This window comes from Perca flavescens, chromosome 21 (genome assembly GCF_004354835.1).
Source record: "Perca flavescens isolate YP-PL-M2 chromosome 21, PFLA_1.0, whole genome shotgun sequence".
In the NCBI taxonomy this organism is placed as follows: domain Eukaryota; kingdom Metazoa; phylum Chordata; class Actinopteri; order Perciformes; family Percidae; genus Perca; species Perca flavescens.
In genome coordinates this window covers 3958198-3984766 of record NC_041351.1, presented here as the reverse complement: position 1 = coordinate 3984766, position 26569 = coordinate 3958198, and the positions used below count along the sequence as shown (strand labels likewise).

The 26569-nt window shown below is 41.8% G+C and overlaps 1 protein-coding gene across 1 annotated transcript; it reads left to right on the top strand.

Moving 5' to 3' along the window:
- Positions 1–343: 343 nt before the first annotated feature.
- Positions 344–23522, top strand: st6galnac (ST6 (alpha-N-acetyl-neuraminyl-2,3-beta-galactosyl-1,3)-N-acetylgalactosaminide alpha-2,6-sialyltransferase). Its single transcript, XM_028568035.1, has 10 exons — positions 344–487; positions 1658–2073; positions 9042–9294; positions 14279–14444; positions 15560–15734; positions 16696–16834; positions 19240–19343; positions 20179–20262; positions 20764–20863; positions 22217–23522. Exons 2-10 carry the CDS (start codon positions 1931–1933, stop codon positions 22406–22408), a joined length of 1356 nt encoding a protein of 451 aa, XP_028423836.1. The 5' UTR covers positions 344–487; positions 1658–1930; the 3' UTR covers positions 22409–23522.
- Positions 23523–26569: the final 3047 nt, after the last annotated feature.

The window sequence follows — 26569 nt, the reverse complement described above, 5'->3', positions numbered from 1 at the left end:
GTCTCCTGTCTGTCATACGTGTGTTAGTGTGACTCAGGGTCTCCACACATTGTGAGCATAGCAGAGATCCTTCGGGCTGCCTGTTCATGTCTAACTTTATTGCAGGAGCCTGAAGTTGGATTCTTTCTCTCTCTCTCTCTCTCTCTCTCTCTCTCTCTCTCTCTCTCTCTCTCTCTCTCTCTCTCTCTCTCTCTCTCTCTCTCTCTCTCTCTCTCTCTCTCTCTCTCTCTCTCTCTCTCTCTCTCTCTCTCTCTCTCCCATCTCTCCCCTCCCTTCCTTGCAGCTAAGCAGAGAGGGGGTTGACCAATTGCCAGCAGCTGTTGCTCATTTCACAATGGTCCCGCCCACAGTTCCGAGCCTGGCAGTGCTGTTCCACGCACTAGATGAGCAGCAGCAGCAGCAGCAGCAGCTCCCAACTTAGAGGAACATGTCTCCAGCCATCACGAAGGACGGACTGAGAGCTCGGCGCACAGAGGACCTTCTGCCGGTGAGAGGACATGTTTTTCTTTTGACTTTATCTGCCTGTGTTCCACTGAAAGAGCGTTGTTTCCGTTAGACGGGGGGGACAGAGGCAGACATGTGACAGAGTACAGTCCTCTGACTGAAAGGAAGAGAGATTGAGTCATGATTTGTCAGTGTGTGTGTGTGTGTGTGTGTGTGTGTGTGTGTGTGTGTGTGTGTGTTTTTGCCCTTTTACATTTCCCTCTTGACTCTTTGTCTGCCACGTTCGAGATGATTTAATCACTTTAATGACTTTACTTTAAAGTAGAAATCTGTGTGTGTGTGTGTGTGTGTGTGTGTGTGTGTGTGTGTGTGTGTGTGTGTGTAAAAGTATTTGAAAAAACACAACAAAAACTCAGTTCTGTGTGTTATCAGAGACGTGGGAGCTGAGTTTATCACTGGAACTCTGCAGCACATTCTTTCCATTCCCCCCATTTTAGCCCCAGCCAGGAGCAACGTACTGCTCGCACAAGCCTGGGAAACTGCGTCACTCACCCACTGTCATCATCAGCATTGTTATTATTATTATTATCCTGATTCACCCAGTTACCACGTGATTAATCCTGAGCATTGACAGATTTTATTTTTATTTATTTATTTATTTATTTATTTTTTAAATTAGCAGCTCAAGACTCATTAGAACTTTTTAAAGAGAAGTTAAGAGAGCAGATTCCTGAGCCTGGCCTCGGGCCGTGTTTATTACACTTACAAAGAGGTGAGAAGTGCTCAGAGTGTATGCTAATGTCTTCGACTTCGGCTAAAACCTCCCTAGAGACTCCCCCAAGTTTCCTGTAAGATAGGGCTTGCTGGCTTCCTGTGTTTGTTGTCACATGTGAACTGCAGCTGACTAAAGTTTTTTTTGGTTTTTTTGGTTTTTTTTGCTTTGGTTAGCAAACGTGTAGAAGATTAACCCTTAGCCCTGTGAATCTGCGACAAGAGACGAGATCAATTAAAGCAGCACGCACAAAGATATGATGATCACCACCCTGCACTTTGTGTCCAGGGGCATGACAAAAAGGTTTCATTAAAAAGGGATTATTTTGGACTCAGTTTGCTGAAAGATAAAGTCCTCCCCCCCATCCACCCCACCCACCCACCCTTCAGAGTCTCTGCCCTCATTTCAACTCCCTCTTTTTCTGTCTCCCTCCCACTGTAGTTGTGCTGAGAGAAGCCCAGAGTGGAGCCCAGGTCCTGTTGTGGGCTAATTAAATCCCCAGGATAACGCCACTGACTGACCACCCCGCCTTCCATTTCCCCTGGTTCACCGGGAAAAAAAACAACACAACTTGTCCTGAGCGGGACGTCATCCTGGTCTGACCCTTCACCCTCCCTCCTCTGCCTCCTCATGTTCCTCCAGACGGAGAGGAGCGCAGGGCGAGCACACGCAGCCCGCCGGCCGCCGCTGCTGCTGCACGCTTCCTGACGGGCCATGGCGCTCCGGAGGAGGCTGGCACTCGGCGCGTTGACCGGCGGCTCCCTGCTGGTTATCTACATCCTGTGCAGGTACCTGGAGAACCATCTGTCCCTAGTACCTCTGGGACATTGCCACGGCTCCACGCAGAGACCCAGCAGGTGAGTGAAGGGACAACTCTCGGGCTGGGCATTAATGGAGAAAGAAATATATATATCACAATGTTTTTGACCAAATGCCTCTAACGATTGCGAGGATATGTAGGCTTTCCCCGACACTGTAAGGTTTAGGTGCAACACCCGGGCTGTTTTGGGAAGCAATGAATGAATGAAGGAATGAATACTAAAAGACTTTTCTCAGATCAAATGACTATAGTTGAAATTAGTTTTTTTGTGATTGTTGTGGGCAAAAATCCTTGACTATGTCAATGCACGTATGCATGTTTTCTTAAAAAATTGGATGGAATATGCAGGATATTTATACAATTGTATGCAATGAAGTTATAAAAATTGCGGGAACTGGGGGGGGGGGAGAACATCCTGCTTTTCGATGATGTTCACGTCGCATAATTACGTCACTTCTTAATGTTCCCATGGCAACAGTGGAAAATGGCTGCTCTTGTGTGAAGTAAACGCAACATTTTTCAACTTTCTCTTAAGATATATTATGTAACTTTTTTGCAACGGAAATGCGGGGATTATGAAATCATCGCATAATTGCGTTTTTCTGGAGGAACTGGTCTTTAGCTTTAAGTTTTGTCTTTAAAGGTATAGTGCGTAGTTTCTGTCTCCCCCATGAGGAATTCTGAGGGCCTTTTTACAGTCGCCGCAGCTGACGCGCGCCAATGTGACGTCAAAATCACGTAGATCTCGCTGGCGCGCCAGGATTTTAGGTGCGTGACCGGAGGTCGAGCACCACTCTATTTTTTTCCAGCGGCGCGCGACAAAGAAGAAACAGGAAGCATGGACGAGTTCGAGGGTAACGTGATGCCAGGACTCTGAGTGACTGCTGGTCTCTCTGGTAAACTTACCGGGTTAAGATGAGCTCTGTTATGGTGAATGAAAGGCTCGATCCCACCAAGTAGCTCATCCAATCAAATCGAAGCATTGACGTCAATGCTTCTGCCAGTTCTGCTGTTGTTTACCTTTTTCTTCTTCTTCTAGTCTGTAGAAAGAGCAGCGTCGGTAGCCTTTCCTCATTAGCGCCACCGCTGTTCAGGAGGAGACTGCAGCCGATGTCTCAACCACCACGTGCGGGTATAAACAGTTGCGGCGCTCCCATGACGTCACATTGGCGCACAACAGGTCGGCTGCAGCGAGTGTACCGCACGTTTAAGTAATGACAACAAAACTGTCGGCGCGTCCACATGATACAAGCCTCCCCGTCCACACAGTTGCTAGTAGCCAAGGAGGACTCTTCAGAAGAGGTCATTATCTTCACTCGAGTTTCTGTGCACGGACACCCCGATCTTCTGAACATAGTCCTACTGAGATAAACAGAGAGAGTTGTGTGGAGCTGAGAGTCTTAATTAGCTTTTTGGCAACGGCTTGAATGTAACGGACGTTCGTTAATATCAAAAAGTTACGCACTAAAGCTAAAAGCTTTTTGAGTGTAATTCTTCTAGAAATGTAGGGCAAACCCTGCATTGGATATGAAAGGAAACCAACTATGAGGTCAAATGCTTTCAGTTTTAATGTGAGGGTGTTAACAGTAACAGTTTATTTTTAAACGTGACCGGCCACATTAGTCACATCCTCATCTTAACTGATCGTACGTTTCATCTGCTGAAGAGCAGACAGAAAGCAAACGTCCCAGAAACAAGCAGGATGTGAAACTGGCTGAGACAGCATCAGCAGCGAAGACACACAGATGTGAGGGCTTAAAAGTGCTCACATCGGATTATTACATTTCTTGCTCTGTTAATCTGATGTGAATGCAAACATCCTCAAAGTAAACCTGAGAGTCTGATTTAAAGCTCCTAAAAATTTTCAAATCGTATTGTTTATAATAAAAATCATAATACACTTTAATTGTATAGCACCATACATGCAATAATGCAACATAAAGTGCTTTACAATTAGGAAAACAGACATTTTTTATTTTATTCATAAAATAAGATATGAATAAGAGGAAATAAATGAAAGAAGAAAAGAAAAAGAAATGCATAACATAAGGTTAAAAAATGAGACCCACTGAATAATATTGAAAACATGAAAAATATTACAATCAGTGCCCATATTTGCAGCATGCACATACTGTATATGTCACTAAACACTGCAGCAGCATCAAAAGGACACTATCTCCTCTACTCTTCTCTTTTCTACGTCCGTAGTGGAGAGTTGAAAAGTGCTCTGGACGACTTCCCCTGGGTGTAACCTCCCGGTGGTTCTTATCTGGGTTGGGCACAACCCCACACGTCTTATTATCTCAAATCTAAATGCAGAGCGCTGACACTGACTCTACATTTAACCACTTCAGGCTTACATTACGAATAATCTGTCAAGATCTTTTAAAGATCACTTGGGAAATACTCAGAATGCATGAAATCAAGTTAAAAAAAAGTTTTAAAAGACATGCAGAAGTGCAAAGTAAAGTGCAAAACAAGGACCGTATCGGGTGCCTGGTTAGCTCACCTTGTAGAGCAGCGGTGTCAAACTCAAGTTTCCTAAGGGCCACACTAGAAAATGAGAATCGCATCAAGGGCCAGACATACGAGTTTATTGCTTTTATGTCATGGGAAAAGTCAAATGTTTTACTGTATTATTGCATGTTTCATATAGTCTTCTCACTTACAGTAAAAAGGAAATAAAAATAAATAATGCAGTTTTTTGATCGACAAAAATGACGAAGAAAAAGCCATAAAACGTTTGGAAAAAGTGTTGAAACAAATATTGTGAAAAGTGACAAAAAGCATTTGGGCCAAAATGTATAGTGAACCTAAATGTATATAGGGGCTGGATCAAAATTAGCAATGGGCCGGATTTGGCCCGCGGGCCTTGAGTTTGACACGTGTACCCATATATAGCGGTGTATTCCTCAACGCTGCAGGTTTGACTCCGAGCTGCGGCCCTTTGCTGCGTGTCATTCCCTCTCTCCCTCTTCATGTCTTCAGCTGTCCTAAGCAAATAAAGGCCTTCAATGCCCCCCCAACAAATCTTAAAGGACTGTATCATGAAGGTTAAAGCTAGTTAAAGGCTAAAGTTAATACATAAGCTTTGAGCTTTCTTTTAAAAAAATATTAACCTGGGGCGACCTCTAGCTCTCCCAGTAAAGCGTGCGCTCCATGTAGGCGGAGTCTTAGGCAGCGGCCCGGGGTTTGAATCCGACCCATGGTCCTTTGCTGCATGTTGTCCCCCTCTCTCTCTCCCCTTTCCTGTCTTCAAGCTATCCTGACGATTTAAAGGCCATAAAAAGCCCAAAATAATAATAATCTTAAAATAAAAAATATTAAGCGAGCTGGCTTCCCTGATATCTGTAGGTTATGTTTTCCATAGCTGTTGCTGGGAACCTCCAATAAACCAGCAGCAGATGATTGCAGTGTTCATGAAGGCGAAAAGTTAACAAAGGAGTTAGAAATGGAGCTCAATCCTAGGAGGAGGACCTTTTTTAAAATCAATTAAGGGTTTCTCTTTCTCTTCAAATATCATGGCTATAAAAGAGAAGAAAATAAACATCCATGCACATATTTTTTTTTAGGATTTGAAAACTCAAAACCTCATCTTCTTCATCAGGACTGTCTTTGTGGACAGTCCTGATGACACTCAATGATATTGTAGTGTTGACTATTGGTGCTTTCACAAAATATTTACACAATGAGATTTTTGATAAATAATCACCAGTAATGTAGATATAATGACTAAGTGGGTAAAGGCAAATAATAGAACAGCTAGAACAGTCTGGTAAGTTCAGAAAATGACATCACTTTACTGTAATACAGCCTTTAAAACCAGGAAAAGACAACACTTATGTTATATTACGATACTACGATATCCAAAATCTAAGACAATATCTAGTCTCATATCACGATATCGATATAATATCGATATATTGCCCAGCTCTAGCACATACACACATTTTGTTAATAAAATATTTCTACAGTAAGTGACCTCACGTTTTTCCGACTGAGTCCCACCTTATTAAAACCAGTGAGAAAAGTTAAGACAACACAAACCCAAATCTTTTATGTGAAATAACCAAAACTTTTGCTTCGGCAGAAAATATTTTGTCCCTGTAGAACTCCGACGCTCATCAGAAGAAGCTGAGAAGCGTTTCATTTCCAATCAAATGTGCTTCAAAGCCAACAAACAACAAAACGCTCGCAGTCCCAATACTTTAACCGCACCGTGGTATCAATACCTTGTCCATAAGTTGCCTCAATCTTAGCCAGATGAGGAGAGCAGGCCGTTTCATGGAGAGACAGAAATTAGGTCAGATTCAGCAATGAAATGGGACAGGGGTTTAAGGGTTAAACTTTTGGATCATGAGTCGTATGAAAAGTTCCATGCTTTTTTTTTTTTTTGTAACCAGCACTTATTCCCCTCTAGTTGTATCATTGTGGTTTTAACAAAGGAGCCACACAGCGCTCCGGCTGCACTAATGAAAAAAATCTCCCAGAGTTATTTCACTGGAGGTGGTCTCTTACGCGCTGTATGTGAACTGTACGCTAAGCAAAGGGTGGCTACTTTGAAGAATCTAAAATATAAGACATGTTTTCAGTTATTTCACACTTTTTTATTAAGTACATAATTTCATATGTGTTTATTCATAGTTTTGATGCCTTCAGTGAGAATCTACAATGTAAATAGTCATGAAAATAAAGAAACACATTGAATGAGAAGGTGTGTCCAACTTTTGGCCTGTACTGTATATCAATATTAAATAGTCAAGGAACAAAAGAACATAATGAAATCCATGAAATATGTAAGTTTTTAGTGGGAAACTACGGCCTGTTGTATGGCCTGGCTCTATGTGGGAAAAATAAAAAAACGCAAACGGTGAATGCCATAGAACTTTCTTTTAAATAAACTACTTTTAAAGTAGATTTTCTACGGGGGCTAAATTACATTATCAGATCGGTGCATAACCTGCAGTACTCACCGATACCAACATTTTAGGCAGTATTGGAGACTTTTCAGTTATTTGTATCGGACCATCTCTAAAATAAACATAAGAAATGTAGTTATTACAATGAAAACTCTCTTTCTCTTTGACCCTGCCTCCCTCATTACAAAACCCATGTAATCAGGGCTTTAAATTAACTTTTTTGATCACCAGCCAACAAGGCTAGTAGGTTTTAAAAGTTACCAGCCAATCAGATTTTCCACTAGCCACTTCCTTTTCTAACTAAATTTTAATTTCAGCCCCTCTGGTTTGTTTCGCTCCTTCACCGTTTGCCTTCTCTGTTGGCCTTCCCGGTCGCCTTCTCCGTTTCAGCGTAGCTCGTAATCAATAGCACACACTCTAGACACGTAGCCAATGGTTGTACATAGTGTTCATGGGAACTGTAGGATTAGTACTACAAGCAGTGTTGCCAGATAAAGATCACGTGTCCAAGCCAAACATGCACAAAAACAGTCAGTGTTCTTTGCTTCATTCATCACCGGCCAAATTGGTTAGTAACTTTACAATAGGTGATCGCCGCCCAATGCATGCTGGGTAGATTTGTGTCGGACTTCAAGGCGGCCGCAGTTCTGAGAGCCAGGCAGTGCAGCTGCTTTCCACCGCCCGCAAGACCCAGGGCATGCTGGGAAACGCCTAGCTCGCAGCTGATCTAATATTGTTTTTGAATTGGAGGGATTTTAATTGCTATAAAGGCCTATTCTGTACAGAACAGATGTTGCGTGGCTGATGGTGATGTTTAGAAGTCAGAGAGACTACATCCGTTTTTAGATTACAGATCATCCACAGTCTGTTGTTTATTAACCTCAGCAACAGATCACATGTAGAGCATTTTAACAGCTGCTCTGTCATAAAACAACTTGACTGGGTACATGGCTCTGATAACATTGTGTGTTTCTGACATCCTGTTCAACCCCCTAATGTTACCTGCCAAAGCCAATTTGTACCCGCCCTTGGTGAGTTGGCTGGTGTCAATTTAAAGCCCTGCGTGTAATGCCTTCGACCCTTGTTTCACATTTACAAGTTTGAGTTCTAGTTTAATTAGGCTACTTCACTGCATTTTAGTGTTTATTACCGGGCTTTATGTTTATATGAGGTAACCTTGCTGCTGCATCTGCCGTGTCAGCCTCATAATAAAGTTAGGGTAAAGATAAGCGCCATGGTTACAGAGACTGTTTTTGGTCTTGAACAAAACATCGCTGTGAGTTCAACAGTCAAATGGGCTTTGTCGGCACAGCGTGGGCGCACTTTGCGCAGATTATGACGGTGTCTCCGTGGCAACACAAACTATCAACCTTCCAACTGTTTGACAAAACGAATCGTCACCCAAGGTCCTCTTGCTATCCTGCATCTCGCTGTCGTCCTTCACTCCATCCCACATATAGGCCTACACGTCCTATGGGATGACAGGAACACATGAGTTTGAAAGCTCTGGGAGGGGAGGAGGGGGGGCGAAGTGAAGCTTGAGTTAGTGGAGAAAAGCACACAAATCTTTTTAAAAGCGGAGACAAAATGCAGCCTCCACCCTCTTCTTCGTGACTGTAATGTTTTCCAAGTTATGCACTGCGAGTCACAAATCAACTTTATTTTTCTAAATAAACTTGAGATCCTCCCATTTTGTCGTATGTAATTAATTATTTTGTGGAAAGTAATGGAAAGCAATTAAAGTAGTTAACTTTATTAAAAGGGTTGGTTCACCCAGATTACAAAATAAAACCCCTTTTCCCATTTGTGGTTTTTACCACGGACCCGTCCTGTTAACTCTTCAACTGTAAAATGTGTCTGTCAGTCAACTATTTATTTTGTAATGGAATCTAAATTAATCAGCAATAATACATGAGAGAGAGAGAGAGAGAGAGAGAGAGAGAGAGATCTTTGTAATAACTACATTTCTTTTAGAGATGGTCCAATACCAGTAACTGAAAAGTCTCCAATACTGCCTAAAATGTGAGAGAGAATGAATATGAATTCCCAGCAGCAGCTCACCACCAAATGTTCTGTCTTCCAACAGCTCACAAGACTCTCTGGTCAGACAGAGCAACAGTGACCAGTGGAGCCACCCGCCCCACACCTCCACCCTTCCCCCAGAGCTCTCCTCTGGAACAGTTCTGCCTAAGCACCCGCAGACTCCCACTCCAAAGACTCAAACAGCCACAGCTGCTAAACACAAACCAGGAGAGAACAATTCCCTGGACAACTTAAAGACAACAGAGCCTCCATACATCGGAGACACTTACATGAGAGAAGTCATCCCACCACAAACAGTGAGTCCTACATGTGCACATTTCATCTGCCCCTGTGTGTAGCCTGCTTATGTGACTATAGCACCTTTTCAAATTATTCTAAAGTCACGTTTTTTTTGTGTGTCGAATATTTGGCTTTCTTGCGGCGCCATGTGGAGCGTGCACCCTCTGTACCAAGGCTCAGTACTTATCACAGCGGCCCGGGTTAGATTCTGACCCGCGGCCCTTTGCTGCATGTCATTCCCTCTCTCTCCCCCCTTTCCTGTCCGTAGCTGTCCTATAAGTTAAAGGCAAAAAAAAAATGAAAATAACCTTAAAAACAAGAATATTCTCTCCTGTCCCTGGGTCAGATTCGGGGGCTCCAGCCCCGAGTCTGCAGTTTACATGCAGTTTAAAAACCTGATTATATTTGGGTTAAGGTAATACCCCGGTTTCTCAAACGCCAGGTAAACTCCTTCCCTCTGGCTAAAAGAATTCCTATACCCGGTTAATAGACCTAGATAACTCCTTTAGTAACCGGGGTATTCTTGCATGAATACACTTCAACCGGTGTAAACTCGGGTTACGCTTCTGCACATTCTCCGTAGGTTATAGCTGCCCCTGTTCTCTTAATACAACCATGTCCCTTCCCGCTTCACAGCAGTGGCTTTTGACCCGGAAATAGAAGAGATCTGTTGGAAGCAACAATGCCAAAACGCTAGTCTTTATCCACAACGTTTCACTTATGGGACTGCTCGGTTGCCGCTGGACATTCAGCCGGATTTCACTCTTTTCGGCCGGATGTTCGCTAACTTCCAAGTTCCTTCCAGAGGCTATTTTGCAGAGGCACGGGGCTCTGTGTGGTGCTCAGCGCCGCCCAAGACGATTGTGATTGTTTTAAAGAAATGCCAATAAACTTGTTTTTCTCCCCTCCCAGAATGCTGTGTGGACTAGCCAGACCCTCCTCCGCAGCGCTGTGGAGGAAGGTCTGGTAATGCGACGCTACGACAACACGCGCTTTAAACGTTTTTTTTTATTTACTTTTTTTTTACCTTTTTTATTTAACCAGGAAGAGACTCATTGAGATTAAAAATCTCTTTTTCAAGAGTGTCCTGGCCAAGACACAGAGCAGTACAACCACACATGCATACAAAAAATAAAATAAAAAAAAAAAACCTAAACCGCAAATCCCTCAAAGTCAACCACAATCCTAAACACACCAGGCAAAACATCTACAGCCAGATGTGGCTACCTCCAAGTCAATCAACATCCAACTCCATGTTCCATGTAGAGGGAGCAGCAAACTTAAACGCCTTTTCCCTCCAGCTCAGTTCTAACCTTTGGAACAGACACAAGGAAAAGATCCTGGGAACGAAGACTGTAAGTCCCGATACTATTTACACTGATGTAGGTCAGAAGGTAGGATGGAAGGAGACCAAAAATAGCCTTGTATGTTGTATGAAGCTATGCCAGTGTTGGAAGTCTCCGTGTTGATAAAGAAGACCATCCAGACACGTTCATACAGTTCACAATGGTGAGTGAGGGCTTCAAAACCAGTGATGAACCTCAGAGATCCATGGTACACAGTGTCTAGTGCAAGTAAACTTTGAGTCAAACATGCATGTATAAAACATCACCATAGGCAAGTATAGACATAAAAGTGGCAGCAACCAGCCTCTTTCTAGATTCGAACGAAAGGCAGGATTTGATTCTGAAATAAAACCCTAGTTTAAGTTTTAATCTTTTTGCTAGCTGCTGAATATGGAGGGTAAAAGAAAGCGATGCATCTATTAAAATACCAAGATATCTGTACACACATCTGAACACATTCAATCTTCGTACCCTTGGAAGTGAGGATTGAAGGCAGATTTGATTTGGATTTCGAATTTGAAAAAAGCATGACTTTTGTTTTTTTCAGCATTTAAAAGAAGTTTTAAATCATAGATATTCTGTTGAAGCATGTTAAAAGCAAGTTTTAAATGGGAGAAGGCCTGGTCTGAGGTGGGTGCTGAGCAATACAGTACAGTGTCATCAGCCTAAAAATGAAATTTGACTTTAGACACGTTATGATCGATGTTATTGATATAGAGGATGAATAGCAGTGGCCCCAAGACTGACCCCAGAGGCACACCTTTTGTTATTCTGAGATGGCGAGAATTGCTGCCCTCCGCCACAAATCAGCTGACCGTTTGTTCAGAAAGTCCAGCCCTACACAGTCTGTGCTTAAGCGCTATGTGGTCCACTGTATCAAATGCCTTTTTAGAAAGGTCAATAAAAAGGGTTGCACAATGCTGCTTGTTGTCCATGGATTCAATAAAGTCATTTAAAACCGTAAGAGCTGCCGATGTTGTACTATGCCTTCTTCTAAAACAAGATTGGAAGTCAGATAAAACATTGTTACTGTTAAAAAAAAAAATCCTTGAATTGATCACTGACAAGGTATTCTAGCACCTTGACCAGGACAGACAGTTTAGAGATCAGTCTGTAGTTATTTAAGATACAGGGGTCACCACCTTTTAGCAGGGGAACCATTAGGGCTGATTTCCAGATGGGAGGAATGACCTTTGTGTTCAACCTTTAAACCCACTGAGGACTTTGCCATGGCATGTACCAAATGTACAGCGCTGAAAAGTCTTCCTTGTTCTCTCCCCCTGGAACTGAAAAAATTGGAATAATTTATTTTTGCCAATTCCATCCATTAGTAACACAATGACACAGAATGTTTGACTCTTTTGGTCGTAGGTTTCATACATTTTCTGTAATAAAAAAATCCTGGGACAAAATCTCATCAAATGGGTGTCTGTGGTGTAATTTGTGTCAGGTTAGGGGTCCTTGATGTGAAAAGGTTTGGGAACCACTGGTCTGGAGCATCATATCTGTGGAGCATCAGAACTTGTCAAGATTGCCCAGGCTTCTGGTTTTCATCAGGCTCGAGATGTTGTCATAGGGCGGCTGCCACATTTGTACTGGGTGGGTCTGTCTGTCTTTCCAGTAAACGCTTCATAGAAAATAAAGCCCTGGATCTGTTTTCTCCATCTCCCACCCTGAATGTGTCATCCACACAGACTCTTTCTGAGCTGTCCGATGGTCCACCGAGGGAAAGGATGAGAAAAAGCACAATATAAAATAAAAAAAAAAACTCCATGCACTTCTCATGGCAGCATTTCACAGGGTTCTGTAAGAGTTGAACAAAACAATGCATCCATACGGAGAATCCCAATCTTTTTCCTGGGAATTTTGTGCCATGCACACAAAGGACTTTTGTACGCTGCAGCTTTTAAAGTAAAAAACCGATCAACTCAGTTAAGCTGCAGTTTAGGCTTTGAGCTGTTACATAAAAAGGGAAAAAAACACACACACACACACACACACACACACACACACACACACACACACACACACACACAGGCTGAATCGATAATTGATTCCACAGAGAACCAGCGACAGATAACACGATTAAAAAGATAAAGTAGTGCCATCCATTCGTTGACATGTTTGCATGTGTGGAACCTCTTCATGCTTCCTTGTATGCCCGCATGGGGTTTTATATTTAGCGCATCAGCAAAGGTGCAAGTGTGTGCACGGAAATTTCCTAATGATTATGTCTGTCAATGGACAAAAAGCTCCTGTTGTAAGCATTGTTCTTTTGCAGCTGTGTAATTCCAAGATAATTGGCTCCAGTGAGAGTCTGGAGGTTAATCATGAGGCTGTGCACCCTGCCAAGTGGAACTAATGATGCTGGCTTTGTAATGATCTCGAGGGACGTACTGGAAATGTGTGTTGTAATCGTAGAGTGGACATCAGATTTTCATTTTTTCCTTTCTGATACCCGAACTTGCCTATCGGCCGATACTTATCATATATCGTAATACTATTTCACATTGTAATATTTTTTATCTTTTGCATGTTTGTGTGTCGCTGTGTGTGTGTAACAAGCCTAGTGTGCGTGCTGTGCACGAGACTAGAAGCATTTTACTAATTTGCTGTTAAAATAACAATGAAATGCTGCGTTATTGACTTTAGACCAGGTTTTTGTTGGTCAATGGCACGATCCCTTTCCGCTGCCTCAAGATAGCAATACGCCCAGAACGCACCTGAACACACCACCCTGTAAAGCGTTCATTATCCTCGCCAGTCCCGACCTGTTGCTCGACAATGTGACGTCATGGAGCGCCGTAACCGTTTATACCCGCGCGTGGTGGTCGGGACACCAGTTGCAGTCTTCTCCTGAACAGAGGTGTCGCAACTGAGGAAAGGCTACCAACTTTGCTCTGAAGAAGAAGAAGAAGAAGAAGAAGAAGAAGAAGCATTGACATCAATGTCAACAGTGGCTAAGATGATGTTGGAGTCAATGGATGAGGAAGAACGTCTGCTTTTGAGCCTGCTTGCAAAGAAACGAAGAAAAAGGTGGAATGTTCGTCCATTGAATAACGCCAGACGTAAACATGGTGAGTTCAGTATCCTCGTGGAACAAATGAGGATGATAGAGGAAAAGAGGCACTTTGAATTCTTCAGAATGTCTGCACAATGATTCGATGATCTACTTGGTCGGATCAAGCCTTTCATTCAGTCTTAACCCATTAAGTTAACAAGAGAGACCTGCAGTCACTCTGAGAGTCCTAGCATCTGGTACCAGTCAGAATACAGTTGCTATTGCCGCACTTGTTGGGAAAGCTTGCCCTCGAACTTGTCCATGCTTCTTGTTTCCACTTTGTCGTGCGCCGCTGAAAAAAAATCCGCCAGCGAGATCTACGTCATTTTGATGTCACATTGTCGCACGACAGGTCGGGAACGGCGACTCTAAAGAGTGCCGGGTGCAAGATAGGGCCCAAAGAACACTTAAAATCACTGTTAAAACCATCTCTTTTGTTTGGCCTTTCTTTCGAGTCAAGGAAAGATATTATTACCTTTTATTTATTATTGTGATAAACTCTTTCAATTATTGTAGTATCGGTATCAGAACATCTCTACATTCTGTATGTGGTTTGATTACAACAAGGCTGTGTTACCTTCCTGCTTCCCTCAGAACTGCTCCGACGGTATCCGAAGTCGGATCACCAAAACAGAATTGAGCGGACGGTTCCTGAAAGACGTTCCTGTCCTGCAGTGGGCCGAACACGTCACTCCTAAACAGCACCAGCGCCTGAGCCGCTACCCAGGAGCACATGGCTGGGGCGGGATCGAATACAAGAGTGAGTCTTTGATCATTTTTCAAAAAAAACTATTTCAAAAAGTTTTTTTGTTTTTTCAATTTTTTTTTGTGTGCATTTAATCAATTGCCAAAAACAATACAAACCAGAAAACGAGTGAGGTTTTGATTTTGTTCCTTTTTTATATATTTTTTTCTTTATCTAATTATTTTCCCCTTTTTAATTTTTATATTTTTATTTTATATTGGGGTTTTTTTTCTTAGTTTTTTTTTTCAATTTTTTTATACTACATAGTTAGTAATTCAGCTCTAAATTTGTGATTGATTAGAATATGTCTTACTTGCTCTGCATCATTTGAAGTGCAGAATTTTAAAATCTGTTAAAAAAAACAAACATTTCAGACTTCTTTTTTGTCAACATGTGTGGTTTTGAATGCAAATATAGTCTACGACGTTCCACTTCTGGGATTGCTCCGGTGCCTCAGGAAATTCCGCTGGATGCATGTCTTTTCGCCGATGTCAGTTTCCTTCCACTTTCTTTTAAACTGCGGTGGATTTGTGAGGACTATGGTTAACTGCTCCTCAGATCTCTGCAGGGTAAATCCAGACAGCTATCTGTCCAATCTGAGTTTTCTGTTGCACGACTAAAACAACTTTTGAACTTTGCGCTGCTTAAGACGATTGTGATTGGTTTAAAGAAATGCCAATAAATCAGAGCATGTTTTTCACCAATCAAGGAATGCAGTGTGGACTAGCCAGACCTTCATCCGCAGTGTCTGGCAAAGCAATACTAATGCAAATAAAATTCAAAGTAAACATACATTACACATGTTGTGTGGACACCAGAGGCTGTCTAAAGCCTGTGGTGTACTCTTCATCCAGACAGAAGATGCAAAGTAGTTTGGATGATTTGATTGAGGACATGTGGGCCTCGTGACTGAAGATGCTTATCATGTTGAGATAATTGTAGCTTCCTGTCTGTGTTGTTCACACATGGATCCTTGGGTTTGTTTTTTAACCTAATAACTGAATCTGTAGGCAGGTGCAATTACTTAGGCACCCGAAAAAAAGTATTTTTCTCATGATGCAGTTTAAAAAGGCTTTAAGGCGGTGTTAAATCAATCTCATCCAGATTAATTCTGTTTTTCTGTGTCACAGCATTGGTGGAAACTCTGTTTGTCCTCAACTCTTCTGCTAACTGGCAGCTGCTGGACAACTGGAAGGATCTCGGGAATGAATCCGAGTGCATCCGCTGCGCCGTGGTGGGGAACGGAGGGATCCTCAAGGACTCAAAGAAAGGGAAGGAGATTGACAGTCATCACTACGTCTTCAGGTAGATGCTGACTCTGGCCTTCTTAAAGAGCCCCTATAATGCTTTGTTTGTTTGGATTTTTCCCATCTTTTAGTGTGTTTTATAAAGTTTATTTTGTATTCTGTATGTATAAAGTACAAAAAAAACAATTTCAAAAACAATTGGGTAAACCCAGTCCGATCTGCCGGCGATTTGATTTCTCCCTGCAGCTCAGGCTGGAAACCGGTACGTTTATCTATCCTGCTTCCGTTACAATTTTGCGGGGACCAATCACAAACTGGCTTATCCACCTGGCGCCCTATTGGCGGGTTTAACACGATGACGACAGAGAAGCAACCAAGCAGCTTCTTCTTGATATTCAACATAGCAGCCACCGAAGCGCAGCAACCCCGTTGATGCCGCTGTCGCTGCTACGTCTGATTGGTTGAAAGACTATCCAATCGCGTACAGAGTGGTTTGAACTATGCCCGTTGAGCTTGTGCAGTAGAAAATACAGAGCAGACTCCCCAGACTAATGTTCAATCTTAAAAGATTGAGCTTGGTCTGGTGATAGCCACGCTAGCTTTCTCTCCCACAGACAGCCCTTTTTTCTCGACTGCCTACATTGCTGTTTGAAATTCCTCAATTATAATATATAGCTTATCAATTATAACAAGTTGATTTGATATAGCACCTTTTTACAAAGTCACAAAGTGCTTCACATGATAAAAAGTGTTCAACTACAGTAAGACCCAAACAGAAAATGAGCAAGCAAAAAATAAATAAAATACCAATGGATATAAAAGATTAAGACTTAACAAACATGAGACAAAAGTGAGTTTAACCCTCTGAGGACAAAAGACGCACCGGCGCGTCCAAACCATGTTTGTCAAAACTCCTACTCAATTTATTTCACATTATGCACATGCACATAATGGGGGTCATTGTTGTTCTGTTGTTGTTTGTGTTTTCATCTGTGTTCGTGGACGCTTGTGATCTCCAGGACCAACGGGGCAATCATTAACGGCTTTGAGCAGGACGTGGGGTCTCGGACCACCCACTACACCTTCTCCACCAACACACTGATGAACTCCATGAGGGGCTACTCCCGCGCCGGCTTTAAAGGACCCCCTCAGTCTAAAGTAAGGACCAAAAATATAAAAGTCTTACTCTAGGGCTGCATCTTACGATTACTTTCACAGTCGAGTTAATCTGTTGAATATTTTCTGGATGAATGGATTAGTTGTTTTGAGTAAAAGTTAAGATCCGAGGAATATACGTTGATGGATAATAGCAGACTGCTATATGTCCAAGTTTAGTCAGGATGCTGTTGTGAAACCATTTTCAAATTCAATAAAAGTAGCGATCATTCATTTTACTTGCAAAGAGCGTTGTAGGGAGCCATTCATGTTATTTTTGGGCAATTTGGTTGAGAAAACCCCATATTTCTAATATTATCGCTGTTGTACAGGAACTGATCCTTTTCAAATGTTCCACCAAAACAAGTTCCTTCTCGAGACTATTTAGCAGAGCCACCGTCGCTGTGTCTGGAGCTTAGCCAAGACGATTGGGATTGGTTTAAAGAAATGCAAATGAGCCGGATCAATTAATTGATTAATCTTTTGTTGGGGATTTCCTCCTCTGTATCCCCCCTTTTGGGACAATGTGTCTGACTCCAATAAAAGACCTATACATCCCCGCGCATTCGTTAAATTGTGTCGGAGTTACAATACACAGATCTGTGGGATCACAAAGCACGCAAAGACTAAGTTTCCCTAGCAACAGACAAAAAGCCGGAGCCGGTCCACATATCTCTAGACCAGTGGTTTTCAACCTTTTTTGAGCCACGGCACAGTTTTTACATTAAAAAAAATCCTGCGGCACACCACCAACCAAAAATGACACATTGTAGCCTAATAATCAGAATCTGCATTTTTCCTTTTTTAAAATGTATCCATCGCTTTTGCAGGCTTACATCGATGATCTCGGTCCTACTGCTTACATCCTGGCACTGCGGAATTCGCGCGAAAGGAGGCAGCAGGGCTCCAGACTAACTTTTTTCATTAGGAGCATAGTGGCCCCCAACTGAAAATTTTAGGGGCACAACCAAAAGGTGCTGTAGAAATAAAGTTGCCTTGCCTTACAACCTCAGCCTATCAGTCAGTCACCAGGGCACAGAAACCACTGCTGTGCCTACTTTGCTCCGAGGAAGTGTAACGTCAACAGCACCGCGACCGCTTTCAGCTCGCCATTAATATCATATCACAGCAAACGCTGTCTGCTTGAAGTTGTGAAAAACTGTAACCACACTAGAAACCACTTTATCGGCATTTCCGTGACTCACTGTGACTTCAACAAAACTGCAGAGCCAACGTAGTTTGCATCATCTGCAGCTCTGCGTGTGTGCGAGTGTGTGCGTGTGTCCGAGCACCGCTCTCTGTCAACTTTCAGAGGGGACAGATAAGCTTGCGCTTAAGCGCTCTCAGGTACCGAAATGTCAACGTTTAATGTGTAAAAAAAGGGGGCAAATTTACTGGTCGCACATGTGCGACTGGATGTAAAATTCAGTCGCACACTCAAATTTTGGTCGCAAAATTACTGCCCTGCTGGCAGTAATTCTACTGTCTTAAATCAACAAGGTCATTATTGCGCTATACTGCCACCTACTGACACAGAATATTATTTAATTTATCTGGCAGTCATCATATTGAGGCACAGATGCGCAACAATGGAAAATATTTTGCAGTATCTCAATAAAAAATTTGTTGGACCAATTAAGTAAAATCGGATAATTTCCCACGGCACAGGACGATCTCTCACGGCACACTAGTTTGCCGCGGCACAGTGGTTGAAAATCCCTGCTCTAGACTGTCTGACCTTGTGAGCCCCGATCTATTCTCCCCATTATCTCTTATACTTTCTTTCTTTCTTTCTTTCTTTCTTCCTTCTGCCCCAAGGCTGAATTTCGGGAAAGAGACTTCAGATACAGTATTAGGGGACCACTAAGGTCTATATAAAAGAGACTTCAGATACAGTATTAGGGGACCACTAAGGTCTATATAAAAGAGACTTCAGATACAGTATTAGGGGACCACTAAGGTCTATATAAAAGAGACTTCAGATACAGTGTTAGGGGACCACTAAGGTCTATATAAAAGAGACTTCAGATACAGTATTAGGGGACCACTAAGGTCTATATAAAAGAGACTTCAGATACAGTGTTAGGGGACCACTAAGGTCTATATAAAAGAGACTTCAGATACAGTATTAGGGGACCACTAAGATCTTTAACTACTCTATAGTTATGGCTTGAGGTAAACCTTCTGTGCGTCAGTTTCCTTTGTTCGGGGAACCACGTCTCTATGACAGCACACAAGCATACACCAAAACACACTTGGTCTCTTATGGAAACCTTTTACATTATTATATTTATCTGCAAATAGTAAGAACATTATTCTACACTTTCTACTTACTTCCATGTAATGCTAAAATCGTGTTCTAACTGAGTCAGGCTCGAGTCACGTCACACTCTGCTGCTCTTCAACAGGAAACGCGCTACGTGTTCCTGCCAGATCACGGCCGTGATTACCTGCTGATGAAGGCTGCAGTGACACACACTCCGGTGGAGCAAGGACCTGAGAAAGGCAAAGAGTGAGCAACACTTGCATGCTGTAGTAACCATGTAAATTGACTTACAACAATGTTGTTATTCTTATATAGTGAGCTATAAACCCCATAAATCCTAAAACACTTCACAGCTCATAAGAGAAGATATACGATTTATTAGTCCCACAGCGTGGACATTTCCAGTGTTACAGCAGCAAGAGCCTGACTCTAGCGCTTCTTGTTTTTAATACTACAGTTATTTTGTATGTATATATGTTTTTGTATGCAGACCGAAAGGTTAAATACACAGTATTCACGGTATTGCACGGAGGAATTTGGACCTAATATGTAATATCTCAACAAATATTGGATGGCAAGGCAGCTTTATTCATATAACACATTACAGCAACAAAGTAATTCAGAGTGCTTTACCTTTAACATTTGTTAATGAGAATACAAAACCAGCTAAGATACAATAAGCCAGGTATGAAATACAAGAATAAAAGCTACAGTGCAGTGTAGGAAATGAACAATTACTCAGAAAAAGGAGAAAGAGAAAGGTCTGAAAGAACTGAGAGTTGCAGCAGACCTGCAATTTTCTGGAAACGCTGCTTCTCCTGCGTTTGGTTCTGACTCTGGGGACAGAAAGCAGATCTGTCCCAGATCACCTGAGAAGTCTGGCTGCTTCCTAACGTAGCCACAGATCACAAATTATTATTATTTTGGCCCTACGCCATTTATGGATGCCATGACATTTCGTGCAGGTATTCATGATCCCCAGAGGATGAACGCTTCTAACTGTGGTGATCCCCTGACTTTTCCTCAGGTGTGTGGGTTCGTTGTGTGTATTGTTGTAGTAACGTCACATTTTGTCCCACAGTCCCTCCAAGTACTTTGGACAGGACGTGTCTGCAGAAAAGCTAAAGATGTACCACCCCGATTTCATCCGTTACCTCCGAAACAGGTGAGAGCGAATTATGAGTGCGGAGCAGGTGGACAGAATGAAAGCGGGGCTCACATTTCACATAGTTGGAAATGAGATTAAAAGAGACGAAGCAGAGGGCTGAAACCAGAGTGAGCTGCGGTGGGAAGTTCCCACACAGGTGGTGTGTGTGTGTGTGTGTGTGTGTTCTTGTTTAACTATATTCGTGGGGTCCAAAAACTGGGAATACAGTATGCTTGTGGGGTCCTGACAGCTTTGTGGGGCCAAAATGCTGGACCCCACAAATTTAAAGGGCTGTTTGAGGGTTAAGACTTGGTTTTAGGGATAGAATTAGGTTCTGGTTAGGGTGAGGGTAAGGGTTAAGGTTAGGCATTTAGTTGTGATGGTTAAGGTTAGGGTAAGGGGCTAGGGAATGCATTATGTCAATGACGGATTCCCACAAAGATAGTGAAACTGTGTGTGTGTGTGTGTCCTGTCTGTGCATGCAACTTTTAATCGCTTCTTGTTCTGCTTTTGTTTCAGATTCCTTCGTTCTAGTGCTCTGAAAACCAAATATAAGGACATTTACCGTCCGTCAACAGGCGCTGTGATGTTGTTGGCTGCGCTGCATACTTGTGACCAGGTGGGATTCCTCGTTACTGTGCTGCATGTTGCTGTCAGTCAGCTGTTTATTTAATCTGGGACAAGGCTGAACTTGCATGATAGCGTGAGAATGTTTTGACTCTAAGCAGTTGGTCCTGTAAATGCACGTATCCCTGAAAAAGCGTAGCTTTATTATGGGCTGCCAGTGACTCATTCAAACCACAGTTGCGGAAATATGAAACTTTGTCTCGTGCCCAATAGATTTTTATTTTATTTATTTATTTATCTGATCGCCCACTGATTGCCTCAGATTCAAAGCATGTCATCACTGTCAACCTTTTTTTCAACCAACTGTATCTGGGCTGGGAATGAAAATAAGATGAAAATGATTTCAGCTGAAGTAGACGAGTCAAAACACAACATAAGAAATCTCTGTTTTAGATTTTTAGGTGATTGGATGACAGAATTTCAACAAGTCCTCCAAACCATACGATAATATGTGTCATTGATTTTTACCCCTTCTTACGACCCACATTGTTTTCCACCATTAAAAACAAAGAAAGTCACTTTCGGTTTTGAATACGTCATTAACTTTGTGAAACAATCATGTTTGGTTACATTTAGACTCAAAAAATTTGAGAGATTTCTCAACGACAATCGGGCAAATGAGACAAATTTAGCCGTCTAGCTCCATAGACTCCCATTCATTTTGCACTCGCCCGAGATCACCCCCAGTGGAACTGTGGTGGAACTGCAACCAAATTCGGAACAACGGGGCTTAATAGGGAGTGAACAGGCTCTCCGTAGACAGGCTCTGGTTGCACTTGTGTAGAACATTCGTCAGCCTTGACAGCTAGCTACGGTAACACCACTTGGACAAACCACATAGTTACCGACCAATGCAATATGAAACGTGAAATGGTCGTGTGTGTGTGTGTGTGTGTGTGTGTGTGTGTGTGTGTGTGTGTGTGTGTGTGTGTGTGTGTGTGTGTGTGTGTGTGTGTGTGTGTGTGTGTGTGTGTGTGTGTATGTGTGTATGTATATATGTATGTATGTATGTGTATGCATGCATGCATGTGTATATGGCCACAACAGTTAAGTTTAGGCACCGATAACGACAAGTTCAGTTTTGAAAGAAAGATCATGATTTGGATTAAAACAACCATTTCCTGGGCAAAAGTATTCAGTTTTCACACTTCGTCCAAGTGGTGTTGCCGTAGCTAGCTGTCAAAGACGGCAGCTTTTTCTGCATAGGCGCTGCCACTAGAAACGTAAAGATAAGTCGTAATTGCTACTTGAACAAATGACCTATGGGAGCGTTTTTTGGGGAGGATAGCCACCAGAATTAGTTTGATCCTGACTGTAGTTTTTGTGTTTTCTTTTGTTGATGAAGGTGAGTGCGTACGGCTTCATGACCCCAGACTATAAGAACTACTCCGACCACTACTACGACAAAACCAACCACAGAGTGGGCTTTTACATCAACCACGACCTGCGGATGGAAATGAATCTGTGGCAGCAGCTGCACCAGGCGGGGCTCATACGACTCTACATGCACAATGAAGTTAGCTCGAACCAGAAATAACGTCGTCCCGTCTGTCTGCACACGAGTTACCGGCACGGTCCTAAAGGGAGACAGATGGACAACTTTTCCTGCCTTGGCTCAAAATGACTCTGAACTGAGCAAAAACAAATACATTTTATTTAACATTGGATGCATCATCATTACATTTTCTAGAAATATCCAATGCCCTCAGAGGATGAATCCTTAATGACTTTGGCGATATCCTGATTCTTTTATTTTTTTTTGTCCAACACTTTACGTTATCCACAAAACTTAAGGGCATTCCCAGCAACCTGTGCTACTTTGTTTAGCGCTAATAAGCAAATGTTAGCATGCTAACACGCTAATCTAAGGTGGTAAACATTTCACCTGCGAAACACCGGCATGTTAGCATGCTAATAATAGCATTTAACCAAAAGCGCTGTTTTGTCACATAATTCAGTGTTTACGAGCAACCAAATACGAGAAAAGGTTCACGGTAACCTCAGTTTTATTTCTGAGTGAGAGGAATTTTCTGTCAACAAAGTTGGCAGTTGCATCAACACCAATACAGTCTATTCAGCTAATTTAGAACGAGCTATACACACTGAAGGTTAGCAAAAGTAGACTATTTACTATGGGTGTAAAAGTAGATGCTCTTGAGTATCGCAATATGTTTTATGATGTGACCGTATAGATTCTCCAGAACTCTCATTTTTAAATTAATACTGAATGTGAAAAGATTTGTGGCAGAAAGTGTTTTATTTTGAGTTGGCTTAACGACCGACTGCTGGGTAGCAGTGTTGCAATCTATCTTCAGACTTCGGAGTCTTTCACTCCAACGTATGCATATGGTGGTGTGTTCTTTATCTTTGACTTTTTTCCTTAAATTAGATAAGTAATCTCACTATAGTCTCCCATTGCCAGACCTACCTCCACAGAGCTGGCAAGTCCACACAGCACTCTGGGATGGGAGAAAAACATGCTCTGGTTTATTGGCATTTCTTTAAACCAATCACAGTCGTCTTGGGCGGCGCTTAAGACGCCGGACGGAGCCAGTGTCTCTGTGGGCATACATGTGTTTGGTGGAACATGTGCACGTTCAAAGGTTGTTTTAGTCGTGCAACAGAAAACTCAGATTGGACAGATAGTCTAGCTAGCTGTCTGGATTTACCCTGCAGAGATCTGAGGAGCAGTTAACCATAGTCCTCACAAATCCACCGGAGGTTAGAACGCCAACACAGACAGAGAAATGTTTTAGTTAAAAGCACCGCAGTGCCTTAATACAGCTGAGGGAAGGGCGTTGTCAGTTTCTTTGCACCACTTCTGATTTTTTTTTTTTTTTTTAGTTCCTTCCATTCAGGGTGGATTTAAGAGATGCAAAGGAGGAGAGAGAATGAAAGAAAATGAGTCGGCCCTGCTCTAGTAAAACGTAGGAAGTGTTTTAATGACTGCAGAGGATCAAAAACAAACTTTGGACTGGAACTTTAATCTGAGCGAGACTGCAAGATTACAAAGTTGCATCCAACAACCTTTAAAGGTTTCAAAGGGTCGTTTACACGCTCCTACAAACTTAAAGAGTGATTAAAATGTCATTACACTTCGCCCCAAATTTATCCAGTCCCCAAAACCGTGTTTACGAGGGTGAGTTCAGAGCGTATCATACAATCAGTCTCTGGCTGAGTTAAGAGTCGTTTCTTGTTACCCTGCGATACAGTGTGTTGACAAGGGACAAGACTACAACTGAGTTGGCCACTCGCTTAAAATATCCTGTCTCCCCGCCCTAAATAGACAGTCAGAGCACTGCTGGCAGTGGCCAAGGTCTGTTCTGACATTTACTATAAATGTTCTCTGTGTACGTGTGTGTCTGTGTGTGTTTGACTGGGACTAAAGAGCTCATTGTGACACATATTGGAACCTAAAAGTGTATTTAGTTGAAGGGATTTAATTTATTTTTTCTTTGTCCTTATGGTTTTTTATGCTCACAAGTGTACTTTCTTTTTTCTTTTCTGTTAATCAAAGTGCCACACTGTGACGATAAGTACACTGTGTGGGCTCTACTCGACTTTTAGTGCCTTTTTTGTTTTTCAATTTTTAAGTGAATCGGTTAGTTTGGATTAAGCACTGTGGCTGAGGTGGAAACTTCTGAGGTGATTCAGGACATTTCCACGACAACGCAAACGAGGAGGACAGTGGCATTTTCACTCTGTTTGAATTTTGGGACAGTCGCCGAGTACCGACCTTGTGGAATGTGCTTCGTCAGCCGCCACACGTGGACTCAAAGCTCCTCAATATTTATTGTTGCCACTCACCTCAGACTGGACTGAGGCATCACATCCTTTACCCTTTATCCTTTTTACGATTAAACCGATCCTTTTAATTGTATTAACAGCAACATACTGTTGGTCTGAGATGGAGGGAAGAGAAAATAAACCAAAGACAAATCAGGGAATGTGTGTATTTAACATTTAATTTTGGAGTAATATTGAATCAATAAATATTAGGACAAAGTGATCTGGTCATCTGAAATACTGGATTACATTAAGTGTAACCAACCAGGGAAGGGGAGACCTTTTTATAGTGCAATTTCTGACTTTGACTTTTTTATTTTTTTAATCTGTATAAAACAAAACTGATTTTATCTCATTGGCTTTGTGATTCTTTCTTGGTTGAATACAGGAACTGATAAGTCTCATAGTTTTGTATAATTTAACAGAAACTGATATGTAATTGTAAATTCTAATAAAATATTTTTGGAAAGAACTTACAATGTAAAATATAATTGGTTGGCTTTACTTTCAAAAAAAGTATTCAAATTCACTTCCTCAGAAACATTAAGTTAAATTAACTTTTATTCCGATTGGCCAATGTAATAATTCCGGTCGATTTCAACATACAGCTCTGTTGTTTGTAAATGTGGAGCGCTGTCAGTAGCGAGAAAAACGGAAACTATCGGTGTTGCCTACACCGTGTTATCCTCCTGCTAGCGTTAGCACCCAGGAGGCTGAAATGGGGCAAAATTTAAGCGTGCTTTTAGCGTCTTAACATGTTCAAAATGTCATTACATGTGCCTACCCATGTGAAGTGATTCCTTCTGAGTGAACACAGTGAGTCTGACTGTAGATGTGAAAGAAATGCATAACCGTTGTGCTAATTCAGCTCTGTTTAGCTCCAGTGTTGAGACAGCAGTAAGACGAGTGCTTAGGGACCGTCTACAAAGTAAACAAAATATGTATTAATTTAATGATTAAATAAGGTAGTGTCTCCAAAACTTACCTTAATTATAACTTAAAAAAATTAAGCATATGCCTTGTTTTGAAAATATTTTTGTATCTCTTTTTGGTGTTTGTAGACGGTCCCGAAGCACTCGTCTTGCCGTCTCAACACCGGAACTAAACCGGGCTGAATTAGCACAACTTAATTGAATGTAACTACTTTCCTTGAACAACAATTACAACACTTACAAATATGTCAATTGTGTAAACTATAATTCCCTTAAAACAATGAATTGACAACACTCATTTGGTTGATTCAGCTACATAAAAAAATATTTAATATAATTTGCCACACTTTCAATTAATTAAATCAAATTAATTGCTGGGGAAATTTGTATACAGGCAATTTGTTGTATATGCAAAATAAAGTTTCCAATACTAAACTGAAAATGATTTATTTCAGTTTAAATGAAACAGATATTTTTAAGGAAACTCCTCTGGAGATCAGCAACATCTTATAACCCCAACACAATCCAACCAAATGGCTCCAATCTTAGTCTTTACTTTCCCTGTCATTTGTGCCAAATTACAAAATTATTTCCAGGACCTAGCAAGGAAATTGTTGAACCTATAATAAAGTGTTACAGAACTTTCTTGGTCACAACATCCAACAGGAAACGGGAACGCAAACCCTGCAAAAGGTCAAGACTTGTCATTCCTGAATGTATGTTTGTGTTCCTGTTTTTTGGCGCTTCCTGTATGTTCAGATAGCAGCTGTGTGCTCACACCTCCTCTATAATTTTAGAAGGCAAACATCCTCGGCTCGAGGGTTAATCATTGGCCGACTGCATGGACACAGCCAATGATTAATATAGTAGCCTGGTTTTTAACAACGTACTTTTTCTTAACACGTTTTCTGTCCTTTTTTGCCATTTAGCAAACTGTTAAAAGTCCTCACCCTCCTTGAATTTATGATCCACAGAGAGAA